The following is a 16987-nucleotide window of genomic DNA, read 5'->3' as shown; positions in this document are numbered from 1 at the left end:
AACTTTAAAAAGGGAAACTTGCATGTTTAGATACTAATGTTTTTTGCCCCAACCAGATTCAGATTCAGAGTCTATACGTTGCTTTTAGAAACTTTTGGTTGAGTCCCTGCACCAAATATAGGCAGATTTTCACTTATGCTTTGACTTTTCCAGACACTCATCAGTCCAGGAAAACTTAAGTGCTGCACAGGTGCTTTAAAATAGTAAGGAATGCAAAAAGAATAATTTAGCGCATTTATGTAGCAGAAGTAACTCTTAATACAAACCACTCGATTTCAAATGTCATCAGTTCCAAAATTTAATAAACAAAAAGTAGTTTAACACACAATATACACATGCTTGGTGAATGCACCTGAAGGAAGTTTATCTGGTTCTTAAACAGAATCAAACAAACAGCTGTAAACTTAACCCAAGCTTCAGACTGTAACTGGACCACACTCATTCTCAGGGATGGTGAGAGTCTTTTTAGGTTCTTGAAAGTCTGAAAGTTTACAACAGATACCACATCAATTAGCATACATAACTTCTAAAGGAAAGAAATGCATATACAATAGAGTACTCCTGAAGCCACTTGCTAGTTGTGCAGATAGTCCTGAGCTAGCTGTATGCTCTATCACTGTCCAAGAAAATACGATGTTTCAGTTGGTTCTGTTACACAGGCTCTCTTGTACAGTGCTATGAAAAAGAAAATGCTCAATAATTTTGAAGTTGAGATTTCCTGAGCAGTTTCCTTGAGAAGTAAGTTCCTGAAGTAATCCTGCTCTTTTCATTAAATAACATCTTAACTGAAACTTTTTATAAAGCACAGATTGAGTAAATTGGTTCTGTGAATTACGTTTCTTGAACGGAAATTCTTACCTGCCTTAAAAATTGGGGACCAAGACAACCTCTGGGCGTGCTTTCACCCTTTATGTGCCACAAGGGGGAGATCTGGTCCTGGCACTTAGATCTTCCACTGACCTGACTCCTTAATCCAGCAGAACCAGTAGGTACTTTGGGCTGGATGAGCTGAGTTGAACTGATGCTGTCAACTTACAAAGCACTACAGCTGGCCCAATTCAGCAAAAGGCGTGCACAGCCAAAAGCTTGGAGAAGAAGGAAGCACGATGTCCTTGTTTTAGCAAGTGAGGAATTTTAACTCTTCTTGTGTAACTTCACGCTAAATGGAAAAACTAAAATGGAATGGATTGCCAAGCTTTGAAAATATTTGGCAATGCTATAAGATGAATGGTAAAATAACTACTTCGTGTAGCTGAACCGAAGTTCCATACAGCCAAAAGATTAATTTTGGACTGAGACCAAACGCAGCAACTTTCCATTAGAAAGAGAAATTTAACAAGGGGAGAAGAACTGACAGTTGGAACGAAGCTACTGCAAGTTCTACCACAGCCAGTCGAATGACTTGCAGATGTGGTTTTGGCGTAGTTGAACAGATGCTACACTACGTGGTTGTATACTCACCCTCTGTCAAATCTACCCAGCCGTCTTCTGTATCTGGTAAAGGAACTGAAATTCCCATTGCTTTCCGGATTCCATACGTACTAACAATATCACCTGGAGTCACTTGTTGTGCAAGTTCTTTCAGGTTATTGGTTACTCTCTCCGCTGGAAAAGGTAAGTGGATATATTTATATGCTATATATAGACACAAAATTGCTCACACGAGCCCTTCACCCTGTAAACTATTTAATTACTTAAGTACAAATGGAATGACGTTAAATGTTTCTACAACAGCAGAGTTTTGTTGTACTGCGGGCGATCATGCAAGACATACTGGGAAGTATAAAAGAGATGGCTGAGAAGAATAGGAGGAATGAAATAGCTGCTGACCAAGGCTTGCTGCCATCAAAAACCACCACAAGTTCAAGAGTTAAGCTGATGTCGCCTGGGTCACGCTAACACAGCAGTTGTGCTAGGAATACCTGGCTTTCAGCATTCAGTTTTGTATATGAACTAGAGAGACTGTCCTGGTTGCTACAAATGTGGTTTTCCTTCAGGGAGGAAGCTGCAAGTACTTAAAACTTTTTAAGAAAGGCAATATTTGCTCTGGTTTAGACTTGGTATAATACCAACTTGGTAATATTTCTCCAATAATGGGGAATTTATCTTGTCACAGCGAGGTGGTTATTTTAGACCATGGATGCTGTAGTTGATATTGCACCAGGTAGTTTTACTTGCAAAATGGACACCCTCTGCACACAGTCCTGTCTTAGAAGGTTGCCGGTAACACGGGCTGTATAACTGACTGAGCTGTGAAACAAGCAGCTTTGCTTAAATGATTGGTATTAATTGGTATAATAAAATAGACTGATAACTAGATCAAACCTGGAATAAAACTAGCCTTACAGTAAGAACTTGGTTAACACTCAAGCAACCCCTGTTCAAAGTCACTGTAAAAATCATGGAGTTAGAGGCGTTTGGCTATCGTCTGCCCCATGGCACAGAGAAAGCTCCCAATCAGTTCTAGGGAAATTTATTAATAAAGAAGAAACACTTGTAATTACTGTTCAAAACTTTCATCTGGCTTTACATACCAAAAAAAATTAATTTAATCTTCTAGGCCTAACAGCAGGGCATGTATGCTGCACTATAACTATTAAACCTTTGTCTTTCTTGGAGTTGATACAATTTGGGACTCGTTCAATTCTGCAAGAATGATCAGAAAAAGTGTATTTACCCAAGTGCATCTCTCTGTAAGACGGACCCAGAAGACAAATCATATTAGGGGGTGGTTTTGTACTTAGTCGTTCATTTTGAGCATCCTGTAGCTCTCTCAGAAGCTTTGTTGTTTCATCAAGTTTCCTCTGGAAGATTTCAGCCTCTGTTTATTGAAGAAAAGAAAGTCCTAACTAGTAAGAGAGTGTATTTACTTGCATTATGATATAAAAACATGGTAAGGCTGACTATGCGAAGGGACTGAGAAACTGAAACAGTTACAGACGTATCAGAAGTGCAGGTACCAAGAAAACTCACCCTCAGAATCAAACTCTTCTATCGGCATGCCAAAGTTTGTAACTGCTTTTAGTGCTGTAAGTCTGTCGTTATTAGCAGACTCCAACCTGGCAGCAATATCGATTTCCATAATCTAAAAAAAAAAAAAAAAAAAAAGGCAGCAAGTAATAATTTAGATAATATTTAGATCAGCCTTGAAACAACAGAACTGAGAACTGTTTGGGGAAAATCAGAATACAAAGTTAGGTAAAATTAGGCTGCTCTGCAAAAAAAGTGAACGTATAGAGGGAAAGCTGAAAAGACGCCCTGTGAAACTTACTGTTCCACAGTTGCTCAGTTTACTATTGTATTTCATTTCATACTCAAATAGAAAATGGCATCTGCCAAAAACACTGGAGGCATGCACAAATGATGTACTAACTTAAGATCAGCATCCCAAATTTCCTTGAGCTCACCTAAAGCAGAGTTTATCTAAGATCTAAGGCCAAAATTCAAAACCAACCAGGGAACTGGCTTCAGGAGAGCAGCCCTTCCCCCAGAACTCCCCCTATGCTTTTTCTAATTGAACAAAGTTTGGGTGGAATGATTTTAGAGATACATTGTATGCCGATAGGGGCACAAGGTATTTGAGAAAACTTCTCAAAAACAGCTATGTATTGTGTGATATTTTACACTTATATTACAAGTTCATGTTAAACCAAATCAGATTAAGATAGGAATAAAACAACTACAGCTGCCAAACAGAAGATCTAACACATGATTAAACACAATAATACATAAGCACGTTCTTCCAGCTCTCTTGACATATAGTCTCGTTTAAGACTTAACTTTTGGGGGATTCTTACTCTCCAAATGCCTACAAAAGAGCATGCCGTTGTCACGATTCACACTGTGTATATTTCCAGCTTGTCAAAGTCTCAGTGTAGCGGAACAGGCCTTACAGTTGTAGGCAGTTTTATAACTGTGGGGTTAGACAGGTTGGATAGAGTAGTTAATGGATATAGAACAATTTTACCTTTACATCTTTTATTGCATCACTTCTTTCATGTGGACCTTCAGCTTCCTCCAAAGGCTGAATAGAGAAAGGATTTTTAAAGAGGGCATTAAAATTAATCTTTTCTTCAACTTCAGAGTAAAACCTTACAGAATGCAGTAATTTTGAAGTGAGGCAAATAAACAATGTCGTAATGAGTTTTCTCTGTAAACCAAGTTACAAAGTAGCCAGTGTTTTAGGAGGCTTTCTTCAGATATTAATGTTTACTAAAATACATTTTTACAGCACACATTTTATTGCTCTTTGCAAAGTCCACATGCTTTTCCCCCGTGATGTCACATCAGAGATTACCTACTGGGGGCAGGAAGAAAAGGAAGGATGATTATCAGAGGCTGAAACGTATTCGGTTTCTATACACAGGTGAATCTCTCTTCATACTTGCAACAGTAGCGGTTGAACCCTGTAAGTCAGTGTCACTATTGGGTACTAGAAAAGAGCTGAACTAGTAATGCTAAGCAAAGGTCTGAACTAGCCTGGGGCTAAAGGTTGATCTTTGATCCATGAACTACTTCTAGTATTAATTTAGCTAATATCTGACCCACTAGTAAATGGCTATGATCTGTTATTTTATTTTCAATAAATAGTTGACATTAATGTGAAACTCAAATCAAGATGTTTAGTTAACAGGAACTGTCTTGTGGAGATTCTCAACTAATTATTGGATTGTCAATTAAGTTAAGATCATCAAATCAGCCCCTTTGATTCCAGTCGTGTTTGGCATATACAGGTACTGAATTCTCCTAAGAATTTGAAGAGTAGCTGTTCAGTATTTTTACATAGCACATATGTGAGTTTAAAAGCACTGCACCAAGTAAAGGGGAAAACTAGTTACCAGTTCTCCTGACGTAAACAGTGGCTGCTAGGAACATGAATGACTTTTCATGGAAACAAAACCCCCCTCCATTATCACCTCATTTCTGAACAACTGCTTATTGATATTCTCTTACTAAATGTAACCGGAGCTAGTGCTAATGGGAGAGTAGACAGAGAAAGAATGTGGGTCTCTATCTACAATATTTTGTTAATTTTCACATTTCACTAATTAACCAGACAGAATAATCCCTCTCCAGAAAATCCATCCACTAGAGACAAAGCTCAGTCTTCACTTTCAAAGTTTACCAATTAAAAGGGAGCCCATCAATAGGATCACCATCATCTTTCTCTAGCTTTATAGCTTGTGTGCTAAACACAAAGACCAAACAGTTCACGAATCCACTCTTACCGTTTCTAGTTCTCTGAGAGCTCTAGAATGTCCTCCTTTAGTTAGAACATCAAGCAAACTATCAGCCATTAGGAAAGGATAATCTTGTGATTTCATCAAAAAATCATGAATACTGAAAGATCAAAAGGTAGTTAAGGTAACTACTTTCATACCAAACATTTAATAGAAAAAAGTTACATAAAGTCAAACCAACATGTACAGCATAGAAAACAGAAAAAGTAGCACGGAATTTGATCCAAATGGCTTGCTTTTGTTTAATTATCCACGCCTTTTGTAGCTGAGGAACCCACTCAGATTCCTAAAAAGACCTGAAAAACTAGGAGAAGTATACCGCCTCAGGCAGCTTCATCAAACTGAAAGCAAACATGCACCGGCACTTAACTTTTGCGCTGTACTCAAGTATTCCCACATTTCATATGAATTTATACCACGTGTATTCTTTGAGTTTCTCATAGAACAAAAGGACTTTAACTCTGAAGTTTTTACAATTAAGAGTAATAAACCCAAGGAAATTGATTATTTTTACTGTAGTACATAATATGAAAATCAAGCAGTATACACACTATTTAAGAATGAACTTGGGAATTGCTATCTCTGGACTCGGCTCTCCCACTACAGCCATAGGAGTTTGGTCAGTATTTGACATTAACACTCAAGGCAGTAATTAAGTTCATTAGTGTTAAAAAAATCCAGTTTGTATAAACATTTGTACCACTCAACATTTTTCTGACTTTGAACACGAGTCCTTCAGTTAGTCACAAACAGACTCCAGTTTTAGACTGTATGTCCTTATGTACCGTAGCATCAAAATCCTTCCATCTTGGTTAATTTCACTTTACTGGCACATTCTGAAGTATTTGTGTCTTAAACAAACAAACCCCAGTAGGCTATAAAGACAGTAGTGACATCATTCACCAGCAAAGCCATAGCCCATACTGCAGAGACTTGCACATACCTGCTTCTGTACCTGAAAGCTGTAATACGCATCCTAGTTAGCTGATTACCTGAAAGATCCTTGATTAGAATCTTCCCCGTATGTTGAATAGATTAAGTCAGAATCTTCTTTGCTTATGTTGGCAAATGTAGAATCATATGTCGGAGCATAGGAACTATAGGGTCCATAATTCAAGTATGTCACTAATGAATAACAACAGTACTAATTATTACCTCTGATATGCATATATCGGATCAAAAAGGGGTTGTAAATCGATCCCCCAAAAGAAACTTTTAGGAATGTATTTCTTATGGTGAAAACGAACTTTCACAGCATACCATCTGTTCACACTGTAACTTCTTTCAGTAACATCTACCTCAAATGCATTTTTATTTATAAATGTTTTATTAACAATACTGTATGCCTTAACACAACACGAAAATGCAGGCTGGTGCCGGTAACAGGTTCTCAGGCTCCTCACTATGCTCTTTCAGAGCTGGCAGTAACCTTTACCTATCTGGTACAGGTCCTCTTCTCAACATAGGTGGCTGTTTTATTAAATACGCCTCCCCTTTTGTATGTGTAAATTAAGCTAGACTTTGTGATGTGCTGTTCAGTTGTGCGATAGATACATGCAATAATGTGCTTTATCATTTAAAAAACCTTAGTTCCAAACTATTTGTGTGCTAGTAATGAGATCAACGTATTTTGTTTATGTAAGGAGGAGGATTTGTATTTAAAAAAAAAAAAAAAATTAGCACTTGCCTGGAGTAACCTTGTTTCTTTTATCTTCTTTGAACCCTTGTAACGTATTAACTCCCGACTGAAGTCTTCCTGCTGTCATACCCAGCTTTACAGGGCAGTACCCTGGTTCTGCAATAGGATATACCAAAATACAGAGATAATGAAGCCATAGTTAGGTGACATACGCAGATGTCCAAACTCATTTAATACTCGTAGCCAGAAACTTCAGAATAAACAGGGTACAACTCTCAAAGTGTGTTTTCCTCTCCAAATGCTTCATACTAAAGACTGTGTGTAGTCTTAAACATGAATCCAGACCAAGTAAGTGGTAATACTAATTAAGTATAGAATCTAAATGTTAAGTTTTCACTATCAGTCTTTCTCCTTCCTATGTCCTCCCCTAACAGAGGCTGCATCATTAAAGAGAATCTGGTTCTTAATGTGAAAGACCACACTTTATTTATTCTTGCTGACGTTTCCTACTGCACAAATAGGGGGAAGGCAGAAGTCAAGTTTTCAGCTTGCTTTCTGTCTGTTCTAGACCTAGTCAGTTCTGCTCTGTAATGAGCTGGCAGTCCCATGGCCAAGCACCTGCACTCTTTTAGCTAGTGGCACTACACAGATGGCACTGACATGACAAAATGATTTGGGACCAGACAGCTCCCAGTGGCCAATTCTGGAACATCTGTGACCTTTTGGGTCAGCAGACACTGCACTCTACCTGGACCAGACTTAAGGGGAGCCCAGGAATTACATGAGCCCCAGCATAGGGCAGGTAGTCTCCTCTCCAATGGCAAAAGCTTTCTCTTGCAGCTCCCACAAACAGCTGATGCAAAAAGGAGAAGCAACAGCCACTGAGGGCTCCCTCCAGCTGCTCCTCACGGCCACCACAACTGGACCCCATCTATGTGCTCCCTCAGCCGCAGCTTTTTAAATCCAGATCTTTATCAGACTGTAGAGAAGCATTAGGTTCTTGGCCAGCATTTGCTGATCTGCCCCAGAAAAAAACCCAGCAGACCAGGTAGGTGAAAGTGGCTTGTTACCTGAACCGTGCCGACTTACCTCCTGCAGTAAGGTCAACCGGATTAAGAAGGCCCAGAGTTGTGGTACCATCTGGTTTTCTTCTTTCAAATTCACACTGAAATAAGATCAGACTTTTCATTTACGTATTAGTTGAAATTCATGGTCCTTAAACTAATAAAAACATCCAATGAAACTGTCCTATCCGTAGGAATCGGAAAGGGACTTGGAAAGATCAGTCAGACTCAGAAGTGAGTGCTGCTCTAACTTCTTTATTTTCACTAGATAACTTTATTATTGGTATAGGCACAAGGAATTAAGAAATTATGATAAATATTAACATTTCTGCAGAGGCTAAGAGATAAAATATGTAATTCATGTAGAAAATTCAGTGGGCCCAGTATTACCAAACTGGGTTCCTTCTCCTGTAACATTAATAGCCTTTGATCAGATATGTGGCTGTTTCAGAACTATGGGGTTTTTTGCAGCTCAGATTTGAGATATTTTCTTGAGGTTCCTACTATTCATCCTTATCTACTACTTTATCTAAAATTTCTGAAAATTTAAGCTGAACTTGCTCTGCTGATGAAATTCAGCATGCATTCAACTGACATGCCTTTCTTTTAACCTTAAAATGTTACACAGATGATCAGTCATGTGTAAAATGGTGTAAACTGTAGTAAAAGCATACCTGGAGTTTCAACTGACATATGATGCTAAGTAAGCCTGGTTTATGAAAAAGTGAAAGGAGTCACCAAATACACAAAGATTTACCTGGCTGTTAGCAAGTCGTCTTGTTAGCTTCCCTCCAGATTCTCTAACAATACGATCAATCTGCTCTTGTTCCCTTTCCAAGCTATTGTTTCGTAATTTGTCTTCAAGTAGATCTTTGTCCTTCCTGTGAATAAAACCCACACAACTTAGGTGCTAGCTATAACAGATAGATTTACCAGAGACCGATTGGCTAAATATCACGAAAGGATACAGTGGAGAAATTGTTTTTGCCAACTCTGCAAACTGGTGTTGTAGACAAAACAACTAACAACCAAAAAAAGCCATTTAATATGACTGTATTTAATATAGCTGGGGAAAATATGTGACAATGATTTATATCCACAAATGCTTTTTTATGTTAGTAACTGTAAAGGTCTCTGCATTTAGCTTACTTCAGCCATACTGATGTCCTAGTTTAGCATGTTGCCAGATTTTATGTCATCACTCCCACAGAACTAACAAGGATATTTTTGGTAAAATAAAATATTACTCTGAATTCTAGTATTTGTATTTTCAAATCCATGAAAATAAAGTCACTGGTATTTCGGAACACCGAAAGGGGTATTTCTAGATATTAAAAGATATTTCAGGAAGTATACGTTCTGTAGCTACATATTTACATGTTTCAAATACAACTACTACACAATAAAAAATGTACTTGAAGTTGGCTATATAGTTCTTTGTAGCAAAATGTTTCAGAGGTTATGTTTGCAAGCTTTTTCCAAACAGTACTACTTACGTGAAACAGACACTAAAATAGAAAATAATCGAAAGAATGGAGTGGATGAGCAGTACAGGGTTATCTACATAAAAAAGTGATGGTATCATAAAAGATTCTAAACACTTATTTTTGGTATACCAGAACACTTTACATAAATGTTGCTCCCTTGAGATGAAGAAGTCCTAGTGTATATACAGTACCAGAAAGAGAGAAACCCACATCCACCAGTCCCTAAAAGTTGTCTTGTTTCTGTAGCATTTAAAGGGTGTATCCTATAACTGTTATTGAAATAATACTTCACTTTTTGTGTTCTTTGCTAGGTGATTTGAATGCTTTGGCATCACCATCCACAGGTTCTCCTTTGTCTTTCCCAGGACCATTTTCATCTTCCCCAGTTTGTTGCAGTTCCATCTTGTCCTTCTGCTTCCTTGTCTTCTGCAGGTCAGCCATGAATTCTATACTTTGTTTCAGGCTCTGAATTCTCTCCTAAAAAAGCACCGGAATCCTTTTATTTGCTACTTCAATGAATCCTTTCCTAACCTACCCATAGAGGATGATTCTATTTCAGTTCTTTCTTATACTAGCAAGTATAAATGCAATTTAGAAAATGAAATATTAAATGCAAATATTTCTTCAGTAAGTAATCTGGTAGCAGTACTAAAGCATAAGCCTTAAAACAATGTACTATTTAAATTAATATGCAAGCATTTGACAAATATTAAGCAAGTTTTAATTAATTTTCATGGGATCCCTGTAAGAAAAGTGGAATGAAAGAGGGGTCAAAAAGGAAGAAGTACATTTTTAAATATTTTGTTTTGTATTTTCTGTTACCTGGCTAAGTATCTTCATCCCCGAATGCAGCAGTTTTTTTGCAGCTTTGTAGTAAATGGTGTCTGGTTTGTTGTAAATCATTGCATTAGTACACATCAGTTTGAAGTTATCCTGTACAGACATGAATAATTTTGGAATTAAAGTTAAAATTTTATAGTATACTGTATTAAAATCCTTGTTGCAAATGCAGTGTCTTGAGCTTTAGGGAAAAAGAACTTCAAAGAACACTTTTAATTCACAAATTTAAGAAATCTATTAAATTAAAAACTTAAACAGAAATAAGTATGTAAATTAGATTCAAGTCTCAAAATAGCACCCCAATAAACATTCTGAAAGTATTCTTAAGTGTTCAGTATTGTTTGTAGTTTTTAAATTTTCAATGGAAGTCCTCTTAGCTAAAATTACCCACTTCCCTGACCAATCAGCAGTCAAGAGAAAAACAAAGTGAAGCAATGTAAAAGAGAACAAAGCTAACTTTAAAAACAGAAAAGCAGCCATTCAAAGTTAAATCATTATAAGGAATACGCCAAAGTTTCAGTTACAATGAAGAAAAGAAATGTATGCTTATTTGAAGTTCATTTCTTGAATGACTGAGCTAGAAACTCCACTTCTATACTCACTGCAGAGTCCCTACAGGTTTTATCACATTTCTCAGCTATTTACAAAGACAAACAGTTAAAATGAAAAACTAACCAGAAACAGCTGAAACAACAGGGAATATTCTTCTTAAGGTCTGGCGCTCTAAAGAAGAATGTGCAAGAAAATACAACCAGTACTATTAACTAACATCTGCCTAAGTTCAACTGTTAATTTAACACCAATTACAATTCTCAGGTCCTCATCTAGCCCAGTAAAGAACTAGAGAATATTTCTGCTGAAAAAAAACAAACCAAGCCCCCACACCTTTCAAAAACTTTAGGCGCCTTCAGAACAGGCCCTCGAATCGCCTAGACACACTATAGCACAGGGTTAAACGGCTGCTGCCAACAGGACTGAGCTCATCTTGCCTTCACTAGTTGTGGATCTACATGACTAGGTAAGCCTGGCTAGCACGGAGGTGACAGGAGGCAAATGATGAGGTAGTAACAGACAGGCAAAGCCAATAAATTCACCAGACTCCTTGCTTTTTGAGAGACCATACATCCAAAAAGAGAGCAGTCTGACCGAAATGCTAACATTTTAATTCTTAAGCAAAGATCTAAAATGACACACTGAAGGACAAACCGACAGGTTCTATTTAATCCTGCATAAAACCTGAAACCATCCACATCTTTTTGTGATGCATATTTACAAACCAGAAGTGTTTTCTCTTTCACTTCCAGAACTTATTTGCTCACAAAAATTCAACAAGAAACATTGCTTCAGACAGAAGTACTGGTTCTTTTAGCATCTTCATATTCCATGAAATACCAGAGTTCAAGTCAATCGAGCATAATACATCTCTGTAGTTAAAATAAAATTTACAGAATTACCTTTAATTCTTCTATGGACTGGTACCCATTGTTCTTGATCTTCTCTTTCATGGTACTAAAATCCATTGGGTTTTTAATGATCATGGAATAGCCAGGGGCAATAAAGTCAGTCACAGGAAATGAAAAGAAAGAACTTGGATCCTTTCTGTTAAGAAATGAAAAGACAGTTTTTTATGTTTCAACTTATAACAAAGAACATATTGAGCTTGGAATTAAATAGCAAAGGACTAAGCTGAAAAGGAATCAAAAACATAAAGCTAGAAACAGCTTGTGTCAGCATAATCTTTCACTTCTGAAGGTTGAAAAGATCCCATATGCAAACCCACATACCAAAAAAGTGCTACAAACATATTTTAGAAGTTAATTCTACATTTTGATAACTACCTGTGATCCCAAGAAGGTTCTAGCTTTTCAAAAAGTGGTTTTATATTATAATTAAGTCATTGAAAAATAAAGGGAACAAATGTCATAAGAATGTACGCTTGTCATTCATCGCTTACTCTGAAATTAACAGAAGGGAAATCTTGTTGCTAAAAACCGTGATGGAATGTGTGTGTTTATGATTATGTTCGTTTTCAGGTTACGTAATGTTAGTAGTTTTTTTTACATTAAAATTTCCTAAGACTTTCAGTGATCTCTGACATAGACTGATATTCCTGGGTGTTTCTAACAGCATTAAAATCAAATACAGTTGGTTGGTATTTTCTCCTTAGGATCAGGCTTAACTGATAAGCTGGCAAGAACCTCTCCTCCAGAACCACTGTTTTTTTGCTTTTCACTAAACTCTGTAGCATGAGCCTGGCCTCCTACGCCAGTGTTGATACTACACACACTGGTGAAACCCTTGGCATTTCAGGCCTTTTTCCTGAGGCTTACTTATGACTTACGGGTTTCTACTCCAAGTTGCCAAGTTGCCACAGAATCGTGAAAAGCATTTTGCTGTACATACTGCAGAAGCACACACTGCAGATACTCTGCAACACCTGTGGAACACTTGCACAATAGCTTCCAACTGAGAGACAGGATTCAAAACCAAAGTGGCTGCTTCTTTCTGTATGCATGGAAAGGTGGCCAAAACAAACACGTGCCGTTTTTGACAGTTGGTAGTTTCTTGAAACTGATGCCAAGGTCTGGAAAATTTAAGGTTAAGAGAAAACTTGCAAACAAAGTTTCAAGCTTAATCTGGTGAGACAGGTAAAGGGAAAGATCTTTCAACCACTCTTGTACAAGACATACAGATATTCTTAATTCCTACAGTCAAGAAAGAATATCTTAAACCACAGACTACTTGAAAGAACTGCAAATTCTGCAAATCTGATTGTTTCAATCAAAAGGCATTTGGTTAGTAAGACAGTAAGAGAACATGGTTTAAGTTTTCAAGTGCATACTTCGTTTTTATAGTAAATAATGCTAAAAATAGAAGAACTGAAGGTAAAAGAAGTTTTGGCAAGTTCATTCCAAACTCTTGTGCCTCTCTGACAAGAAGTTCGTAAAAAGAAAGCATCACATTGTTGGAAAATTGTCCTATTTTTGGAAGTTTTTTAGAAGTATTTTAAACTTGAAACTTGAGGTGTTTACAAGAAACCTAAGCCGAGGAGAAGCATTCTTAAACTAGCACTTAAATTCCTAAAACAGTCCTGTTAACAATATATTTAGCAATAATATTGTCATTCAGTTTTTTTATATGCTTCTTCCCTTAATGTATGTCATTTTCAATTCATAGCTCTGAAAGTCTGTAGCACAGACATTTACCTCTGCAGCTGTCTCATGAGTTGATTCAGAGCTTCCTGAAGTGGTGTCTGCTCCACCTCTAGAGCAAAAAGAAGTGGGGGGGAAAGGGTGTGAGACACAACTGACTACAAGAGGTACTGAACTTCCAAGACATTAGAAATCAACTAAACAAAACTGATGCAACTTGAGAATTCATCATAAATGAAAAGAATACAGTGGCAAGACCCACAACATATATAGGGGATCTACTTTTCTCATTGGCCTTACTTAACGTTTTGCTCACTCTGACACGGGTACCATTCTGCAAAAGAAGTATACAGTAACACAATTTCAAGTTTTTGTATGAGATGGGGAAAAACACTGAGATGGCAAAAAATGTCAAGTCACTTGCTATAGAAACAACGAACAATAAAATGTGAGTCAATTAAAGAAAACTGGAAATTAGAAAAAGAAATGTCTTTTTTTTTTTTTTCCCTACCTTCCTGTTTTGATAAAGTACTCGTCAATGGTTTCTCAGGTGGCAATTCCAATCTGATGGGGGTCTGACATTTCATTTCCTGTTCTCCCTCACTGTCTGCATGGTCTCGATCTCGTTTCTTTTTATCCTCCTAGAAAGATTGTTATAAAAACTTAAGAGAACCTGCAAAACTAGAATTATTACTGTACATAGTGCTCTCTGGATTGTTCAAAACAACCTCCCATAGTTTAAAAAAAAAAAAGTTTGTAAGTCTTTAAAAACCTTGTATTCTTTATGTACTGTCTCCATCTACTGGACAATAAAGTAATTCAGCTATACAATGCCATGTATCACAGAATTTTTTTTTTTTTTTAAAAATGTGACAGACAGCCACTTATAACATGACAGGAACGACTCTGCACTATTCTCCGCACAGAGAACTGTCTCCGGTGAAGCCCCTAAGATGATTTTTGAAGGTTTTAGGAAAAAAACTAGTAAGAAATAGTCAGGAAATTTAAAATTAGAGGTACCCATAATGCTTCAAATAAATGTGTTAAAATTACTTATCACATTAAGAACCCCAAGAGGGAAATAACTTTTTTTTCTTTTTAATTAAGAACTTGTAAAGCCTTCTTTCTGTTTTATATAAATGGGTTTACTACGACACAGAATTCCCCCCCCCCCCCTTTTTAATTTTCTGTGCTTTTACACTTGCCAATATTTTTTGAACAATGAGAAATTTCAGATGACTTCACTCGTCTTTTTCTAATAAGTGTACCTGGAGAAAAGGAATCGGCAGAACTAATATACTGAGTTTGAATGTATTCCAATTTAAGGATACAAATTACAGTCATCTCTGCTCACCTTTTGATGTGAAGACTAGAGAAAGTGGAAGCATTTTTTTTGCTAAAATGCACTAGCATCAATACGTACCTTAACTTTTCTCTTTCTTTTCTCCTTTTCTTCTCCAGGAACTTGTTTTTCTCCTTTCTTTCTCTTTTTCCTTTTTCTGTCCTTGTGTTTTTCATGTTCAGATTTGTCTTCGTACAGGCTGGAATCAAGTCCTGCATTTCCAGTAGAGAGCTCAGCAACTTCACTTCCTCCAACTTTCAGCACCAGCTTCAGTGGCTTTTCTACATATTCTTAAAACAGCAGAGAAATAAGCCCTGTGAGTACCGCAGAAAGCACACTCTCATACTCAGCCTGAATAACAGGGCACAAGCTCTCTGCTGCCTCAGCGTCCTTCCAAAGGCTGTCACTGCACCAGACTTCATTTTCTTCCCAGACCCTGCAGCCGCTTCTGCTTCTCCCCCAGACAGCCGCTGGGCCCCGCCGCCAACCCGCAGCCCCCCGCCCCGGGCTCACGGGCGGCGCGAAGGCCGCTCTCCCCGCCCCCCTTCCCCACACGGCCCCAGCTTCACCCCCAAGTTTTCAAACCGCGGCGGCGGGCGGGCCCGGCCGGGCCGCGCTGCCCCCGCGGCGGGGCGGGCGGCAGCGAGGGCCGAGGGCCCGCGCCCGCTTTGGGGCCTCCCTCCCCGGCGGCCCCCTGCCCGTCCGCCCGCCCACCCACCCTCGTAGGGGTGCTTGTCCGACTTGTGCTTCTTGTGCTTCTTCCCCATGGCGGCGGCCCGCCCGGGTAGGCCGCCCTGTTGTCGCGGAAACCGCCCCGCCGACGAGCGGCACCGCGCGCACCCGGGAGGAGGGAGAACGCGGCCGCGCAGCGCCCCCTGGCGGCCTGGAGGTACGGCGAGCCGCGCTGCAGCCGGCGCAGGCGCAGAGGCGACGGCGGTTGTTTGGCTTGGCCGGGTCAGCTGCGTCCCAGCGGCGGGAGCTGCGCTCCGCTCCGCGCCGGTGAGCGGGGAGGTTCAGCGGGTTTCTGTCGTGAGCAGCCCCCTCAGCCGCGCCCGGCCTTGCTCAGCCCCGTTCCTCGGGCAGCGTTGCCTCTCCAGAGCCCTCGCAGCCTCCCGCGCCCCCTCCCCTCACGGCCCGCCGCGGCCGCTTTCTCCTCACACAGCCGCCAGTGAGCCCCTCCTGCTCCCTTGGAGATGCCCCTGGTTCCCTGCCTGAGGCGGGCTGTGCCTGCAGCCCTGTCCCTCTTGTCGCCCACCCTTGGGTCTCAGGGGCAGTGCAGTGTTTCAGTGGCTTTGGCAGGATTCAGCCTAAATGCTCCTGTGTTTACAGTAGCCTGCGCTGCAGAATCTCCCTTGCCATGGCTGTAAGTGCAGGGGGCAAGTGTGATACTAGCAAAAGGGGTGCTTTCCTGAAACTAGTTTACGTTGCACCCGACTAGACACAAAGGGGCCTGCGAGGGTTGCCCGCTTCATGGCTGTGGTGCGGGGCTGTGAGCTGGTCGGGCACGGCGGGTAGAGCTCCAGCTTGCGGCAGGCCCTCAGTCCGGGATAAAGGCCACTACCAGCGGCCTGCTTGTCCTGAAAGTTTGAGAACCTGTGCCCGAATTTGTACCAGCGAGAGGAGCAGAGGCTGTATATGCCCGAGGAAGGGTAGAGAGTTTGCAGGGGTATGCTGAGGTCTGTACTGATGAAAGGGTAGCAGTGATGGTTGTGCCTGTCCTGCGCAGGCTGGGATGGGCTCAGCCTTACAGACTGAGTGCCTGAACTTGCTCACCAGTCTTGAAAGCAAATGCTTCGTAATCAGGTTATAAATTTAAGGGAAACATGCATATTGTCCATTACAGGTTAAAAATAACTTAGAAATTAGGACCTCCTAGAAATGGTGGAAGTTAACACCTTTGCCTTGTCTGGCAGTACTTCCCAAAGCAGGCAAATGGTTTTCAAATTTAAATATAACACTGATGATACAGTCTTTCAAAGTTACTAGCGTATTTGCTGATATCACTTAAACCACAGTCACTGCTGTTCCAACAACACTCTGTAGGTATTGTTTTCTGCTAACACCTATTCTGTAATGCATCTTGAAATTTCACTTCTGTGAAGTTCGGAGTGCAAAAATAAACTGTGTCTATTTCAAAGGAGAAGCTTTACTTTTATTCACACACAATAATCCTGTATTCCTCAAGTTTGTTGAATCATATGTGATATTTTATAGCCAAAGAAA

At 39.6% G+C, this 16987-nt stretch overlaps 1 protein-coding gene across 2 annotated transcripts; it reads right to left on the bottom strand.

Moving 5' to 3' along the window:
* Positions 1-285: 285 nt before the first annotated feature.
* Positions 286-15615, bottom strand: BRD7 (bromodomain containing 7). 2 transcript variants are annotated; one of them, XM_082319831.1, is made up of 18 exons: positions 15483-15615; positions 14846-15054; positions 13934-14063; positions 13477-13534; positions 12612-12854; positions 11725-11869; positions 10253-10363; positions 9723-9907; positions 8701-8824; positions 7969-8044; positions 6928-7035; positions 6233-6365; positions 5229-5340; positions 3968-4024; positions 2974-3085; positions 2678-2821; positions 1462-1605; positions 286-481 (listed from the first exon to the last, which is right to left on the bottom strand). In XM_082319831.1, the coding sequence occupies exons 1-18, from the start codon at positions 15529-15531 to the stop codon at positions 417-419; spliced, it is 2205 nt and encodes a 734-aa protein (XP_082175957.1). In that variant the 5' UTR covers positions 15532-15615; the 3' UTR covers positions 286-416. The 2 variants fall into 2 exon arrangements, with proteins under 2 accessions (XP_082175957.1, XP_082175958.1); XM_082319832.1 differs by lacking the exon at positions 12612-12854.
* Positions 15616-16987: the final 1372 nt, after the last annotated feature.

This window comes from Platalea leucorodia (genome assembly GCF_965183815.1).
Source record: "Platalea leucorodia genome assembly, chromosome: 8".
In the NCBI taxonomy this organism is placed as follows: domain Eukaryota; kingdom Metazoa; phylum Chordata; class Aves; order Pelecaniformes; family Threskiornithidae; genus Platalea; species Platalea leucorodia.
Note: the sequence above shows the minus strand (reverse complement) of the source record. Positions and strands in the feature narration are given on the sequence as shown.

What these genes read in the sequence shown, in the direction of transcription:
- BRD7 (XM_082319831.1), bottom strand. Translation starts at nt 15,531, where the DNA reads ATGGGGAAGAAGCACAAGAAGCACAAGTCGGACAAGCACCCCTACGAG. An exon ending in GGATGAAGATACTTAGCCAG is followed by an intron (nt 9,908 to 10,252) that starts GTAACAGAAAAT and finishes GTGCTTTTTTAG; the next exon opens with GAGAGAATTCAGAGCCTGAA. An exon ending in ATGCAATAAAAGATGTAAAG is followed by an intron (nt 3,086 to 3,967) that starts GTAAAATTGTTC and finishes TTTTTTTTTTAG; the next exon opens with ATTATGGAAATCGATATTGC.